At 49.8% G+C, this 16,417-nt stretch overlaps 1 protein-coding gene across 2 annotated transcripts in view; it reads left to right on the top strand.

Moving 5' to 3' along the window:
* LAMB1 (laminin subunit beta 1) overlaps window positions 1-16,417 on the top strand; it is a 68,199-nt gene that overhangs the window by 40,438 nt on the left and 11,344 nt on the right. For both annotated transcript variants that reach the window (XM_082691980.1, XM_082691979.1), the window contains exons 21-26: window positions 2,672-2,835; window positions 3,477-3,701; window positions 4,914-5,128; window positions 5,761-5,857; window positions 13,165-13,534; window positions 15,956-16,140. In XM_082691980.1, the coding sequence (XP_082548106.1) occupies window positions 2,672-2,835; window positions 3,477-3,701; window positions 4,914-5,128; window positions 5,761-5,857; window positions 13,165-13,534; window positions 15,956-16,140 (1,256 nt within the window). The remainder of the gene's footprint in view (window positions 1-2,671; window positions 2,836-3,476; window positions 3,702-4,913; window positions 5,129-5,760; window positions 5,858-13,164; window positions 13,535-15,955; window positions 16,141-16,417) is intronic.

Raw genomic sequence — 16,417 nt, 5'->3', positions numbered from 1 at the left:
GATTCTCGCCAAGGATGAGCGTTCTGAAGTGTGAACGCCTCCTTTGGGTCAAAGTAGAAACCAGATCCAAACAGAATTAGGCATTTCACACCACTTTGTTTTTTGAGACACTTTAATGCTGCTCCAGCTTTCAGGAGGGCACATAAAATGTGAGAAAGGAGACCTGTTCTCCAGTTAGCAGGTTAATTGAATAATTATTATGGATATAGAGCACACTGCACTAGATAGAGCAAAAGAGAACCTAGAATGTGCCCCCAAATAACATTACGGTCAAGCTCAGTAGCTAACAATCCACGTGATGAAATTACATGCTGACTTACACTGTTCATTACTGATGAAAGACAGATCTTCGACAAAAACTGATTTTTTTTGAGGTGATGGTCCTCACCTTTCACCTCAATTAACATCCGTCCACTCTATCTGGGACTTTTGTTTTTAAAATGTCAGCAAATGCCTCAGTGCAAAAATTGTTCATCAGATGAAAGAGAAATTGCCAGTGGAAATTGAATATATGATTAGCTTATGTTGGGACGATGTGCATGGAAGCAAATACGGGGTTTTCAGCTCTGTGCTGGAGTGCTGTTCAAGAATCTGGAGGTTCTGGGGTCTCCTGGTGGCTCAGTCGGGTAGGCATCTGCCTTCAGCTCAGGTTGTGATCTCAGGGTCCTGGGAGCATAGGGCTCTGGGCTCAGTGGGGGAGTCTGCTTCTGCCTCTCCCTCTGTATTCTTGCTCTCCCTCTTTCTCAAAAAAAATAAATCTTAAAAAAAAAAAAAAAAAGAATGTGGAGGTTCCAGTAACTACTCCTTTGAATAAAAATTATTCCTTTCAACCAAGAAATCGCCATTTAAGAATAAGGAAACAGTTATACGAGACTTGAAAGGAAGAAATTAACATATTGATGTCATCTCTTGTTTTCTGCATTAAGATTTTCGTTATTGTTCTTTGGGAAGTGTAGGGTAAGTGCAAAAGAGACAGATGAGAAAATCAGATTAGAAAGAACAGGAGGGTGAGGGAGGGAACCCAGGTGGTCGTCCACTGCGCAGCTGTGAAATCCAGGGGTGGGGCGGGGCGGGGGGAGGGGCCATGTGGCAAGACGAGCATCCCCCCGTGAGGAGAGCTGGCTCCATATTTGTGATGGTGTTAGGTTTTCTTTGTAAAGCACTTTGTTTCTCATAGGAAAAATGTGAAAGCCCTACGTGGGGATGACAAAGCTTTATTAAAATATCTGGGATTCTGTGAGCCAACTTCTCATCACTCTTTTCTTCATTCCAAGACGATTGGAGTTGCAGTCCTGTGAATTTGAGCAGCCGCTCTAGGCTCAGCTCATTCTCAAGGGGGGAAGAGGGAGAGGCAGGACATGAAAACTCAGTTTCTGTCATGAGGTATCTGGATTTATTGCACCTAGAAAGGCCCCCTAGAAAACTTTCTCAGAGCCCGTTGGACCAAATTACTTCATCTCTGCTGACTTTCCCAGCCCATAACTAGAAGACATGTTCTTGTGTCCTGTCTGTGTCTGATTAAGTAGAAGGTTAATTTCCTCTGAACAGTTTTCCCTTCTATTTCTTCATCTCCCTCCCGTACCCCATTAAAAAAAAAAAAAAAAAATTACCCATTTCAAAAGAAAAAAAGCAAAAATACCCCTCCCCACCAAAAAAAAAAAAACCCCAAATAATAAAAACCATGAAAAACAAAATGAATTCAAAATCAGAGCTTAGGTTCAGTTCTGCTCCTTGCCTGTTGCAAAGCCCTGGGCAAGTTAGCTCACCTCTCCGAGTGTCCAGCCGTCTGCTGGTAGAATAACTAGGTTGGATCTGATGATCTCCAAGCCCCTTCCCCCTTTGTTACAGGGAGGAAAAGCAAGCGAATTAGTCGTGTTAAAGAGCAGCATCACATAGAATTCCTTGCTACAATTCAGGAGGCTGGATTCAGAGCTTGGCTCGTTGCTATCTGCTGTGTAAAGCCTTGTGAGCCATTGAACCTCCGTGGATCCCTGATCCGTGAGGGGAGGAGGTGGGGGCTGATAAATGACGTCCCTCGTGCCTCTCCTAGTTTAAACGCCCCTAACAGATAGACACAGGAGTCCTACAGCTGGAGAGCACCCTTGTCAGTTTGGCTGCTGGTAAAGGCTAGAACGCGGAACAGGCCACCGTGGGCTTGCTCACTCGTCACCCCTTCCCGGTGTGGGCAGACAGACACAACCACACATGCCTTCCAGCACCGCCCTGGGAGCCCCCACCTCCTTCCCCAGACTCTGTAATGTGAGTCAGGGCAGGCGGGCAGCCGAGAGGACAACAGGATGCACGTGAGGAGAGGTACCTCTGCTGCTTGGGGAGGAGGGAGTGAGGTTCCTAACACAGCGCGCCGGCTCACGTGATCCCCAGACAAGCAGCATCAGCATCACGCGGGACCGACTAAGTCAGAAATGAAGGGATGAACGCGGTGACCTGTTCTAACGAGCCCTCCAAGGGGTTCTGATTGGAGCTGGCATTGGACAACCAATGGAAACCTTGGAAAATTTCCAAGGAGAACCTTGGAAAATCTTCCAAGTGGAAACATGAGGAATGGGGAGGGAAGGTCCCCAAGCAGAGAACACGGTTTCTGAGACTCTTTCCTGTAACTCGTTTCTTACAATGGTGGTTCATGGCCCTCTCTCCTCTGGGACTGACGCAGGTGCTTGGCCGGGTACTATGGCGATCCCATCATCGGGTCGGGAGATCACTGCCGCCCTTGCCCTTGCCCAGACGGTCCCGAGAGCGGACGCCAGTTCGCCAGCAGCTGCTATCAGGACCCTGTGACTTTACAGCTGGCTTGTGTCTGTGACCCTGGGTACATTGGTAAGTAGGGTCCGGACTCCCAGAGGAAAGGCTGTGTCTTTCTGAGTTCTAGTTGACCAAGAAGGACAAAGATGAAAAGGGAGACAATGTGGTGTCATGTTTACAATCCTTAATTAAAGCTGAAGGGAACGTGGCCTACCAAAGGTGCTCCTTTCCCCGTTTGGCGTGTGGAGTAGAGGAAATTCTTGAGTCCATGACGCTGCTCTAAGAGCAGGACGGCAAGCTCACTTGAATCCGTGAGTGGATCCCCTTATCCAGCTCCTGGTGGGAGAGGCTCAGCGGGGTGATCTGGCCACGTGGTGGGCAGAGGGCGACCAGAGCCCCCCCACCCCAGACAGCCGAACTGGCCGAACTCGATACGTTCTTGGTTGCCGATGACACTCCCGTGATCCGCCAGCACTTAAGGAGGCCACGTACTTGTGAGCTCTCCCTTTAACTTCCTCTTTGACCCACGGATTCTGGTAATAGCGATGCCTGTCCACGGCTCAGAAGTACTGGCACAGATTCCAAGCCCTCCTTCCCCGCTAATGACGCGGTCCCCCCAGGCTTGGTGAGGACCTAGGTCAGCGCTGTCGCCAGGAATGTCGGGGGGTACCGGATGTGTGTGTCAGCAGGCTGAAAGGCTTGTGCTCGGTCCCTAGGCTCCAGGTGTGACGACTGTGCCCCGGGCTTCTTCGGCAATCCCTCGGATGTGGGTGGCTCCTGTCAGCCCTGCCAGTGTCACCACAACATCGACACGACGGACCCGGAAGCCTGTGACAAGGAGACGGGGAGGTGCCTCAGGTGCCTGTACCACACGGAGGGGGAGCAGTGCCAGATCTGCCGGTCCGGGTACTACGGGGATGCCCTCCGGCAGGACTGTCGCAGTAAGCTCAGCTTCCGTTTGCCCTCCTTTCCAGAGATTTCCACCACCTTCTTCACTATGGGGGAGACGTTCATCTTCAGGTGCCTGTTTTGTCTGGGAAAACACCTGTCAAGCTTTTTCTCTGACAAAAGGAAGATATGATTGACATCCCCCCCCCCTTTTTTTTGGTTACATCTTCATTTTCTGGTAGGAATAAAAGTCCCAAGATAAGGCTCAGTGCCTGAAGGAGGCACACGATAGAGGTCCTAAGTACTCACTCCGGCCGGCCCCGTCCTCCTGCCGTTGGTGGACAGAGCCTTCCCGCCTAAGGGGAAGAAGGAAGGAGCATCTCCGTGGTGTCTCTTCCAGAACTCCTCCTTTCTGTCTTATCAGATCACCCTGCCTCTCCTCCCAAGGCTGCTGCCCCCTCAGGCCCCACTGTTGGTATAGACACGTGTGGAATGCGGAGGAGTGGCAGGACGGGATTCCCTAACCCACTCGCAGGGCCTCTACCTGCTTTGTCTGACACATTCATCACCGCTGCTCCCTGCTGAGGGTTTGAAGTCCTCAGAGCTGAAGTCCCACAGCATACATTTTTTCGTGTGTGTCATTTCCAGTCAAGTCCTCAGTTTTAACACGATTTGCCAGCAGCTGATGAACTATTTCAGAAATGCTGCTAGGCCAAGTGTGTCCTTGCGCCCGTCTGCCTGGGAAATGTCAGAACTGTCTACATCGTAAGAACTGAAGAACAGTGTTTTAGTGGGGTTTTGTTTTGTTTGTTTGTTTTTGGTTTGTGGTTTTGGTTTTTTTGGTGGGTTTGGGTTTTGTTTTTATTTTTGTTTTTTGGTTTCTTGGGGTTTCTTTTTTTGTACTCCCCTCCTTTCCTTTCCATCTTTTTTTTTCCCCCTAAGATATATTTTACTTCTTTGACAGGCAGAGCACAAACAGGGGAAGTAGCAGGCAGAGGGAGAGGCAGATTACTGGCAGAACAGGGAGCCCGATGACGGGCTGGATCCCAGGACCCCGAGATCATGACCTGAGCCAAAGCCAGACTTAGCTGACAGCCCCCCAGGCGCCCCCATTCCTTCCTCTCTTGTTTGCATTTCTAGGCCAAAACCTGGGAGGGAAGATCTTAGCCATGAGGACGTAGCTACCTCTCGTATCATCTGTGTGTGTCACAGATTTTCTGACCGTGTTGAGGCTAAGTGAATCGGGTCTCACCGTTTGCTTTCAGAGTGTGTCTGCAATTACCTGGGGACGGTGCAGCAGCACTGCAACGGCTCTGACTGCCAGTGCGACAAAGCCACGGGCCAGTGCTTGTGTCTCCCCAACGTGGTTGGGCAGAACTGTGACCGCTGTGCACCCAACACCTGGCAGCTGGCCAGCGGCACCGGCTGTGACCCGTGCAGCTGTGATCCTGCTCATTCCTTCGGGCCGTCTTGCAACGAGGTGAGGCGCCGTGGTGGGGGCAAGGAGAGGACACACCCCTTTAGGAGCCTGGGGGCGGCCAGCACCCTCGGTGGCTTTGCCTCAGTTAGAGAAGGGGCTCGCTGACTTCCGTGGGGTCGCAGCCTCGCAGTCAGGGCACACAGCTTGGCAAACACAGCACAGACTGGCAATCAGCCTTCCTGAGGTGGCTCGTCGGGCTGCCCCGTGCTGTGGGGTGTCCCCATCAGGATGTCCGTCAGGATGTCCGTCAGGATAGACAGGTGTGCACTGTTTGCATTACTACCTGGCTGCTGGTCCAGACTCTTCACCTAGCCATACAGCCTGAAAGGAAGCACGTGGCCATACTGGGCCACGTAGGTTGTGCTGTCGCTTCCTGACACCCTGACAGTGATGTGCTCCCCACGCCAGATGGGTCGCAGGTGGCCTAAGCTCACTAGCGGCGTGTGAAGGACTCTGGAAATAGAGCAAACTGCTCTGGGCCCCCAGTGCTGGGGGTTGGCGGGGAGGTCAGAGTGGGAGGGGGCTTCTGGGGCAGTTGAGTCATGCTTGTCCCAGCCGGCCACCAAGACGGCAACCGTGGATTGCCCGGCGGCCACCGGCCCGGCTGACTGAGCTGTGTTCTCTGGCCGCAGTTCACGGGGCAGTGTCAGTGTATGCCCGGCTTCGGAGGCCGCACCTGCAGCGAGTGCCAGGAGCTCTTCTGGGGAGACCCCAACGTGGAGTGCCAAGGTGAGGCCAGGAGCGGGGCTGTCCTCAGGAGGACGCTGATTGGGCCGGGGGCTGCAGGCACGTGTCGCAGCTTTTTGGTACCCGGGAATGGATTTGTGGGTTCCGTGGCATCCAGCCCCATGGAAGGGCAGGTGGTGAAGGGGGACCTGCTGACTTCCTGCTCCGTCCCCAGGCAGGGGAGTCTGCGCCCGCACAGGGGCTTGCACGCACCCTGGAGACACACACCGTGGCTTTCTGACACACTTCTGACCCATAGGGGCTCACCTTAACGACTGAGTTCCGCAGACTGATTTCTCCACCCCTGTGAACAGGGTCTTGGGGCCAGTGGCTTCCTTCTCAGCACACGCAGAGTTAAATGGCGCTTCTGGTCAGCCCATTTGGTTTGGTTCCGGTGTGGACAATGATCAGCGTGCGGTCCCCACAATGGGAACCGGAGGGCCACACCCTAGCAGCACTCTGCCTGGCCAAGGAGGAGGAGACAGGAGCTCCAAGTCTGTAAATGGGAATAAAAGCCAGATTCTCCCTTAGGCTTGTGACACGACCGGAGTATGAGGGAAAACTTGACATTTTCTGCGGAACAAAAACTTGTTAAAATCATGTGGATCATAAGGGTTGCTTAATTTTCCGTGCTGTTGCAATTTTGGTTGTGACTTGCCAGATATTTTTTCAGATCTTAAAGCAAAGGCCTTTGCAGGGAGGATTTCCATAGACTGTTTCTACTCCGGTTTCCTAGTCTTTCTTTCCTGCTTGGGTTTTCCTCCCTACGTTTCAAAATTGTAAGTATGGATAGCAACCTTTGTAATTTTTTACCCGTTCTTTGATATATTTTCCTTGGGGCATATCTGAAATTGTAGGTCCCCATTGGACTCTAAATAAAAAGTGATCTTTTTCTTTTTGGGGGACAGCTGTGGCAAGAAATAATACAGATCTTCCCAGCTAGTGGTCCGCTGGGCATCTCCTATCAAAGGTCAGACACAGAGACAATATGCGTTCCTTCAGTCCCCCCATCTGTTCCTGAACAGTAGGGCAAACTTGAGTGGACAAGCACTGAATGCCGGGCATATGATCTCTTGTTTCAGTGGACGCTTAGCTAGAAGGTTTATACCAACATCTCAGGTTAAGGTTTGTTCCACAGGTGCTCCTTCCTTCATCAGTCACTAGTCTCAATGTTGGTTCTTTGTGGGATCTGGTTTTCTCATTTCCACGAGAAGGTCTGTGGCATCACAGTGGGACGTCTGTTCCCCCGTTTCCCACAAGTAACATCCTGTTCAAAATCGGGTTTCTCAGGGGCTCTAATCACTCTTCTCAAAGATTCCTCCATCTCGTAATGCCCCAAGGGCTTGACTTGCTCCAGATCATGGCTCTAGGGTCACGTATAGCCTGATTCCACCAGCCTGTGTCATTGGCAAAACAGCATCGGCCGCCGAAGCTTGCTGACCTTTCGCTCCATGTCCGCTTTGTGAGCATGAAAAGCCCGTTCCCCGGAGTTAGTCAATCAGAGAATTGTTCACTGAGCGCTCAGAACTTCACCCCTCACCCTTTCATCCTCAAACGTTCAGCTCTAAATCTGCCAGAGCAATTGTGGCTCATAGGAACAGTATCAACTTGTTCTGGTCGAAAGTTGGATCATGTATTAGGGACTTTGTGAAGAGGAAATCCGTGGCACCCGTGTCCACTGACTACTTCGTGGTGTCCAGAAGAAAGATCAGCCTGTTACGTAAGAAACTGTGGGGCCCCAAATGTTTTGGACAACCAGGGTGGACCGGAGAAATGTCCTCACCTACAAAGGTTGTAGAGACAGACAGAGAGAGAGAGAGAGTTGGGACTTGGCCGTGGGGAGGTCGTGGCTGCCACTGGGTCTTGGGTGAATGGGACGACAGTGGGGCAGGGCTGGTATGATCAGATGAGGTTGGGGCCGAAATGCAGCAGCACGTGGAGAGCAGAGCTCTGCAGGGACCGGAATGTGGTCACTAATGGAAATGGGGGGACAGGGTCCGACAGTGAGCGCGGACGAGAACAGGTGTCATCCAAAATCAGATGCAACCATGGGAATGGGCCTACTTTTCTCAAAATAGGTAATTAATTGTCAAATAGTCTTCAATGTCAAATCTTCCATGGCCCAGACTGAGACTTTCTGGTGCCACTTGGTAAACAGCACCCTTCTAGGAAGACTTAAGGTCATGGCGAAGTTTCCTCCTTATGGAAAAAAATGTAGTCGTGAGAAAGACAAATGAGTGGAGCCTTAGTCGTAGGACTTGTTGAATGTTCCTATTGTCCAGGCGGGTTGGGGCTCTTGGCCAGTCGTCCCAAGTCTGAACAAGCCTGCCACTGTGCCGGGGATGGAGAGAATTCCATTCACCCACCAGCAAACGTGCCGGAGAAAGCCTCAGCGCGGAGCTCTGCACGGTGCCCCTCTGGAGTCAAAGGGTCACACGAGGAATCTTTCTGTTGATTCATAGATAGCAAAGGGAGGGCCTCTGGCTGTTGGAAAAGGCCAGTTGTCTCTCAAACCAGCACAAGTGAGAAATGTGGGGCAGAGGTGAGGGGCCCATCATGCTTGTTTCTCATTTCAGATTGTTTTTAATGGAAAAATGAAGTGCGTTCCTTTGCCCAGACATGAATTTTTAGGACGCTTGTATTCTTTTCTCAGGCTGGGATTTGTTTACAGCTACCTACCTTTTTCTTTATTTGCTGCATGACTTGGGAAATCAGATTTAATTCAATTCTCTAGAGGGCCGCAAATACTCTCAGTAGATGAAAAGCTTATCTTATATGATCCTAATCACAGCACATGTGTCCCCTGCAGGCCAGGCCAGGCCAGGGGCAGGCAAACCAAGACCGCTGTGGTGCACCCAGCCCATTGCCTGTCCCCGTACATTTGTATCTAATCTGTGTCCTGCAAAGCCTAACTATTTCCTATCCACGCCTTTTATAGAGAAAGTTTGATGAGCCTAGTGGCTCATTTCTGCAAGTGAAATCATTCCTTCCCACCTTTTGTCTCCAAACGGACATCATGTTAGCAAAGCCAGAAATAAAATAAAATGAAATAACCTGGTGGGGCTGAGGAGGTAGATAATTTAAAGCAAAATCACATTTCTTTTTTAAAGATTTATCTATTTGCCAGAGAGAGAGAGAGAGAGAGAAAGCACAAGCAGGAGGAGGGGCAGAGGCAGAGGGAGAAGCAGACTCCCCGCAGGGCAGGGAGCCCCATGCGGGACTCAAGATCCCAGGACTCAGGGCTCATGACCTGAACGGAAGGAAGACGCTTAACTGACTGAGCCACCCAGGCACCCCAGATGTCAGGTTTCAGAGAGGAATTATTGCTCTGGCTAGAGCACACTAAGGACGATATATAACATCAAGGCTCTTGGGGGGGGGGGGTTGGTGCAGGGGAGCCCTCAGGAACGCATGTACTAGAGACCCATGGGGGAGACTCGGTCTCACCAGACTCTGAGAGCCTTGACTGCCAGGCCATGGAGGATGGACTTTCTTCAGTTGTCCTGGAGGAGGAGCAGGACAGAGGCAAAGAAAGCAGGAAGTCGAACCTACTGATTGAGAGGCACACAGGCTACCATTTCCTGTTCTGGGATTGATTTGCCAGTGTTTTCTTCTTGGCCTCAATAGCTATAAAAAGGGTGCATTTTTATTCATGCTCCTAGCTCTTAGAAATCACGTTTTAAATTTAGTAAAAACAGAGGAAACTTACCGCCTACCTGAGAATATATCCACAGAGGGAGGTGGAATTCTTATGGCTCTTTACAGCGATTACGGGCTCATTTTTAAAATGCTAGTCTTCACCTTCGTGACTTGTTCATCTTAAAGGTCAGGCCACAATGTTTGCTAAATACTTTCTTCTCCTTTCTGAGAGCAAGTTTTCGATCCTCTGCCAGAGAATCCCATGTCTTAAAACAGGACTGAGCTGCCGGTCCACTGGGACCCCTAGCCTTTTCTCTGAAGAGAGGAGAACCACCACTGGCCTTGTCAGAGACCAGAGGCAAGGTTCATGTGTAAGTTTGAGATCCCAGTGAGTGGGAGCTGGGATTGGAGGGTCTCCTTCATCATTTCAGCGTCTGTGATGTTTTCAGTTATCAGGTGAGAACCAACCTTTGCAGGGGGCTGGGGGTGGCCTTTATGCCGGGCGGTACAGGTGGGCCTTCCCGTGCGCGCCTCCCTGGCATCCCCAGGACAGGCGCAGCAGTCAGAGAAGGGAGCATGAGAACACGGGAGCTTAGGGGTCTCCCACTTCAGCCTGAAAACCTGATACAGTGTAGTCCTTCGATGACCTTCCGGAGAAAGTTCAGGCTGAAAGTTTTCAGTGATGAAACCCCGGTCCCTCCATCTGTGAGATTTGAGTCTACATTTCAGTTAGAGGAAAGCAATGTTGGTCAGTTCCGCTAACCCAGTCCTGCTTCTGGAGAGAGCCGGGGTTCTGCCTGTCCTTGGAGCCCTGGCCTGCACTGCAGCCCTAACCCCAGAGAGGGAGAAAAGCCTTCATGGGGGTGCACTTGCCTTCTAAACACTACAGTTCGAGGCCCGTGTTCTTTCCACCCAAGGATGCCCATGACAAAATGAGAGCCAGAAAGTGAAAAATTATTAGAGAAATTAGAGAATATACGTACCTATCTCTTGCCCCAAGTATGAATCCAGTGAGAACCTCTTTAGGACTGAATCAATGTGTGCTTTTGCATTATCTATGGGAAAGAATTTTCTAAACAGATTAAAAGCATGTGCCCCATCTGCCTCAGTCACCCCAAGTCTTGGAGAGAGGATAAGGCGCCCGTCTCCTGGGCCACTTAGGCCCCGCATGGCTCTGCTCGCTGGGATGGGGGACGGGGGCCGACTGAGCAATCCCATCGTTTACAAACGGTGTCAAGCATTCCTCTTCCTGCATAGGTCACTAGGTTTGTGCCTCTGCCTACGTTGGTCAGCTTCCAGAGTCATGACTCCGCTCCAGCTCCGCCCCCTGAGGGATGAACAAATTCTCTTATATCCTCCCTCCCTGCTTCCATTCCCCATTCTCCCCCTCCTGCCCTCCTCCCCTCTCACCCCTACAAGCACACTGACCTACAGAAGGAAGGCTAGAACAGGAGGGGAACCAACAGGTCTGTGTCCGCAGCACCTGACAACTGTTAGAAAGACCAATCCTCAGGTCCCACCCCAGAGCTCAGGATTCAGATTCCAATGTGGAGGGTCGGGGGTGGGGAAGCAGTCTGTTTCGTGAACCCTCCGGGTGATTCTGATGTACGCCCCAGTGTGAACGGCTGGGACCTAGATGACCCACGGAATTTCTAGCTTTCCGAAAGGTGACTGAATTTTACCAAATGACAGGAATCCATTTCTAAAATTTAAACAATGTAAACTCTTCATCATCAAATTTCTTCCTCTTCTTCTGAGCCTCAGAAACTGATGAAGGTGGTGGTTTCAGACACGTTTCCCATTATCTCTTCCGTGTTTCTCTAGGGTGTCTCTCCTTCTCTCTTCTCTCTCACTCCTCCACTAGGAAAAGATTCTGGGGTCAAAGGAGTTCGGCATACAACTAGGTAAAAACGACATGAAACAAGGTTTCTCCTGCCGAACTCCTTTGAGCCTTCGATGTGCTGAAGTTTGTTTGGAATCTTCCAGAGGAGACTGTCTTCCCTTAACTTACTGATCATGGAAGCCTTCTCTCCAGGAACATCTCCTAGAAATAATGGTATAGGGGACACACTTGAAGTTACTCACAGCTCACTCAAGCTGCTCCCTGACTCCTAAAAATGACCCCAAAAAACAGGAAAAAAATGAAACTGCTAGAAGTGCTTGGAAAGAAACAATACGCATAAAGGGAAAGAAAGTTGAGTTTTGAAAACCCAAGGCACTAAGGCCATGCTGTGTTTTCAACCCAAAGTCTGAAGACTGGAATATTCAGTAGTTTAAATCTTTGAAAAAATCCTGGTGTTATTGGCAAGGATACAAAGAAAAACCTAATGCCATAATTACAGCTTTTTTCCCCCCCAATGGAAATGTGGTCAAGCAACACTCTGGGCAGGAAACTACCAGACACTTGGATGATTGATAGAAAGTCATGATAAGAAACGCCTAGATGGCTCAGTTGGTTGAGCAGCTGCCCTCGGCTCACGTTGTGATCCCAGTATCCTGGGATCGAGTTCCACATCAGGCTCCTTGCTCGGCAGGGAGCCTGCTTCTCCCTCTGCTTCTGCTGCTGCTCTGCCTGCCTGTGTTCACTCTTTCTCTCTCTCTCTCTCTCTGACAAAGAAAGAAAAAGAAAGAAAGAAAGAAAGAAAGAAAGAAAGAAAGTCAGTCAGTCATGATAATACAAATGTTTATCAAGTACTATGAACTGGGCATTCCTCTAAGCACTTTGGAATTAAACTATTCCAAAAATCCTGAAAGCTAGCCTACGGGGTAGGTATAATTATGACCTCATTTTACAGATGGGAAGTCGGTGACTCAGTTTTCTCAGTGCACAGCTCAGAGTGACATAGCTGAGGTGTGGGGAAGGCAAGATTCGCAGCCACAGGCACCTGAAGCCTTCTGACCCCATCGCTGCCCTCCTCAGACTTGCTGCTCAGGGAGTGGTGTTGGCCAACAAAGGCAGTGAGAATTAAAATAGTGATAAAAGGCAGGTTGTGATGAGGGTCTCATGAATGGGCGACAGATGCATCTCTCTGGGTTTGGAGGGTTAGAGGCTAGTGAGCAAATCTCAGGACCATCTATGAGACTCGTTCTGGAAGATGTTTCACTAGAACGTCTTTCAGAGACCAAGACAGTTTTACAACACTCCTACGAGACTATGAACGTATTGTGTTTTGCAAGAGTCAAACTTGCTTTTTTAGGAAAAGGATTTTTGTCTTGTAGGGTGTGTAAATGCCCATTACATGCCTATACCGAAAATGAAGTTAGAACCTCAGCTGGCAAAGGCTGAATGCCCCTTAACCCTGTGCTTGGTGCAGAGAATAGAAACAACTGGAGTTGCAACAGGCTGAACTTGAATCCCGGCCCGGCCATTTCCTGGCTGTGAGACTTGGGGCAAGTCACCTGTCCCATAGGGTTCAGTGACACGGTGCGTGTAGATGCCAGGCATGCTAAGGGTCACTGTAAAAAAAAAAAAAAAAAAAAAAAAAAAAAATGACTGCCACTGCTGTTATTAAGTGTTTAGCGAGAGTCAAGGTAGTGCCTGTGTTGGAGGACGACGCTGCCCTGGTCTCTCCGAGAGTCTTTGCTGAAACCGCAACTGCGGCTTCCAGATGCCAAGTCTTGTCGCAGAGGTTTGTGATCTGGTGGATGAACCAGTGCTGTTTCCCTTCCAGCCTGCGACTGTGACCCCAGGGGCATTGAGACACCACAGTGTGACCAGTCCACTGGCCAGTGCATCTGTGTCGAGGGGGTCGAGGGTCCGCGCTGTGATAAGTGCACGCGAGGGTACTCGGGCGTCTTCCCAGACTGCGCTCCCTGCCACCACTGCTTTGCTCTCTGGGATGCGATCATCGCCGAGTTGACCAATCGGACCCAGAAGTTCCTGGAGAAAGCCAAGGCCCTGAAGATCAGCGGGGTGATTGGGCCGTACCGAGAGACCGTGGACTCGGTGGAGAAAAAAGTCAACGAGATCAGAGATATCCTGGCCCAGAGCCCCGCCGCGGAGCCGCTGAAAAACATCGGGGATCTCTTTGAGGAGGCGGAGTAAGTAGTCCCTGAGGATTGGTTCAGCCTGAGGAGATATGCCCAGACGGGGCACCTCCATCAGAAGGCATGGTTGGCCCTGTGAATGAAAACAGGTGCCGGGTCACTGGCTTTCCAGCAGTCTTCGCTCTGGGCATTTGGGTGAGTGAACATGCACCAAACTGTGCACACGGCGGAATGGAATGTGCACGGGTTCCACTCAGCACCCCTCTTTGCAGACGGCTCCAATCTAGTGGAGTGACAAGAACATTGGCTTCGGAGACAGAGGATCCGTAAATGAGTTGTAGCTTGGGTTAGTTGCTAGGTTGGAGAGTATGAAGGACTCCGTCCACTAGGCCGTGTCTCTCTTCCCTCCTACGGAGGACGGGAAGGCAGCACTTACCTTTACCTTACAGAGCAGCAGCAGCTTTGATCTGTGAAATGATAGTGTAATTGCCAAAAACACCATGAATAGAAGTCATTGTTACTATGTTTCGCTCCTAGCGAGGGAAACCATTCCCATAGCTAGACCCTCTTTCCAAGTTCTTTCTGCGGCTCTGCCGCTGGTGGCTAGAGCAGTGCTCCCTTCTCTAATTGTAACGAATTCTCTGCAGTGAAAAAGTCCCCTCCTAGCCCTCTTCTGGGTAATCCTCTCCGCCAAGTGTCTATTTTGCCAGTGATAGCAGAGCGAACTGAATTCTGACTTCTCACGTTCTCAGGGATCATTTTTCAACCATTTCTCCTGCTCCCAAACGTCCCGGCTTCCTCTTGCACATTTTCTGTGGGATGGGACTGGAATCCGCCTCTCTAGGAAGCCAGACGGACTTTTCATCTCCACGCTGTAAGCAGCAGCAAGGGAACAACTGACATGCGCTCAGGCACCTTGTGGGAGGTCCTTCCTGAACCTTCTAGATTTTAAGTAGCCGGTCCCTTGGTTTCAAGCCGGGGGTTTTATGTCCAAGGCCATGTGGTGGACCAGACTGTTAGGAAATGTCTGATGTGGAGTGATAATGCAGTTAATGAGGAATTTTAGCTCATTAAAAAGATGGTGTATCGCTCAGTCTCCTAACACATAGCGATAACAAGTTCTGGAAGGCTGTGATCCGAGCATAAGCCCATTTAGGACGTGATTCTTGGCCTTGGTCTCATGCACCCAAGGGAGAACAAAACAAGCTGGGTGTCCTTTGAGAGCCTGCCAGAGGAGAGATCACATTCCTGGAATGGCTCTGTTGCTACCCTCACTAGTCCTCTAATCGGAGAGATTGTAGTCATCTCAGGGAAACTGGTTTCGTTAATCTTTTTTCAACACAACATCCGAAGATAGGTGTCTTAGGATCCAAAGTGGCATTATTAAAAAATACACAGTGTTAGATTTGATTTCTTTTAAAAATCATAACATTGTAGGAGAGCTGAGAAGAAACAAAAGCCTTCTGTGAATCAGCAGGTGAAAGAAGAAATCACTGAAGAAAGAAACTATATTATAATTGTCTCAGAAGAAGTGGTTGGGTTTATAAAATGTAGTTTAACCTACAAATCCTTTTAAGTACTCTTTTGAGTTGGCTCATGGTTTTATCTCGGCCTTAAATGACATTTTCAAATGGCCCCCAGCCTTTCAGTCCCCCTACATTTTCCCAGTGTTTTACACTGACTCGTATTTCCCCGAGGAAACACTGAATTAGGTGACCCAGTAAAGTCCAGAGCTGAGGTCTTCTCAAATATTACTTTCTTTGTGATTACGCACACAAAGAAATAGATGCCTAAAACACAGCTTTGGAGATGTGAAATAAAGAAGAAAATGCAGCTGGGTTTAGATTCCAAGTGAAATACTGTCATATTGCAGCCCATCCTGGTCGATATTACCTCTTTCTTATGAGAACTAAAGGGCTGCTTGTTGGTAGAAGCAGGTGGGACCTTGGATGGGACCTCGTATCCGGGGGAAGCATGCGAAAAGCTCCTGCAGGCGGCTCCCCTGGTAGCTGTAAGACTTCCTTTCTGCGTGTCCCATCTTGAAGGTGATCCCTGAGGTTCCAATAAGAGCATTTTTGGCAGGTGGCTGGGAGGCATAATTCTACACTGGAGTCACTTATGTCTTTTGAGTTTGTGGGACTGTCTGGGCTTGACGCTGCTCACATTCAGAGCTGGAGCTCCATGCCCTGGACCTCAGCTCAGGTGCTCAGAATCCCTTCAGGACACTTCTTCCACAACACCGCCGATGGGCGCTTCTGTTTTTCTTCGAAGTCTTTGAAGAAAGAAAAGTTGTTAGATCTGATACAACCTCTTAATGAGGAAGAGAATAAAACCAGGACTTGGAAATAGAAAGTTCGGAATTGGTTTGAAATTACAGAGTAAGGGGTATGGTATTTATGGAAAATAGAGAAACGGGACTTCAGAACTCCCCTTTGGTTTATTTTTACATTGGCAAACTTCTCCTCCTCTTTACAGGAAATTAACCAAAGATGTTTCAGAAAAGATGGCTCAGGTCGAGGTGCAGCTGTCGGACACGGCTTCACAAAGCAACAGCACAGCCAGCCAGCTAGAGTCTCTACAGACAGAAGCGGAAAGCCTAGACAACACAGTGAAAGAGCTTGCTGAGCAATTGGAATTTATCAAAAACTCAGATATTCGGGGTGAGCATTTTTTGTGCAAATACACAGTCCCGCACAATGGCTGTAACCCACTGTCTGGCCCCTCTAGTCCAGCACTTCCAGCATAACGTTTAGTGCTTTCTAATAATCTTAGAGCTTTTGCTCACTGAGTCTCTGGCACAGATAAGGATCAGAGTCCCCGCTTACAGATGGAGGACCTGGGACTCGGGGAGCCCAAGACACGGGAGAGATTTCACTGGGCAAGCTGGTTCCTGGTTTGTTTTCAGTGGATGGTTTAACCTCCTTGGTGTTTCTTGGA

The sequence above is a fragment of the Mustela nivalis genome (assembly GCF_964662115.1).
Source record: "Mustela nivalis genome assembly, chromosome: 12".
Classification (NCBI taxonomy): Eukaryota; Metazoa; Chordata; class Mammalia; order Carnivora; family Mustelidae; genus Mustela; species Mustela nivalis.
Note: the sequence above shows the minus strand (reverse complement) of the source record. Positions and strands in the feature narration are given on the sequence as shown.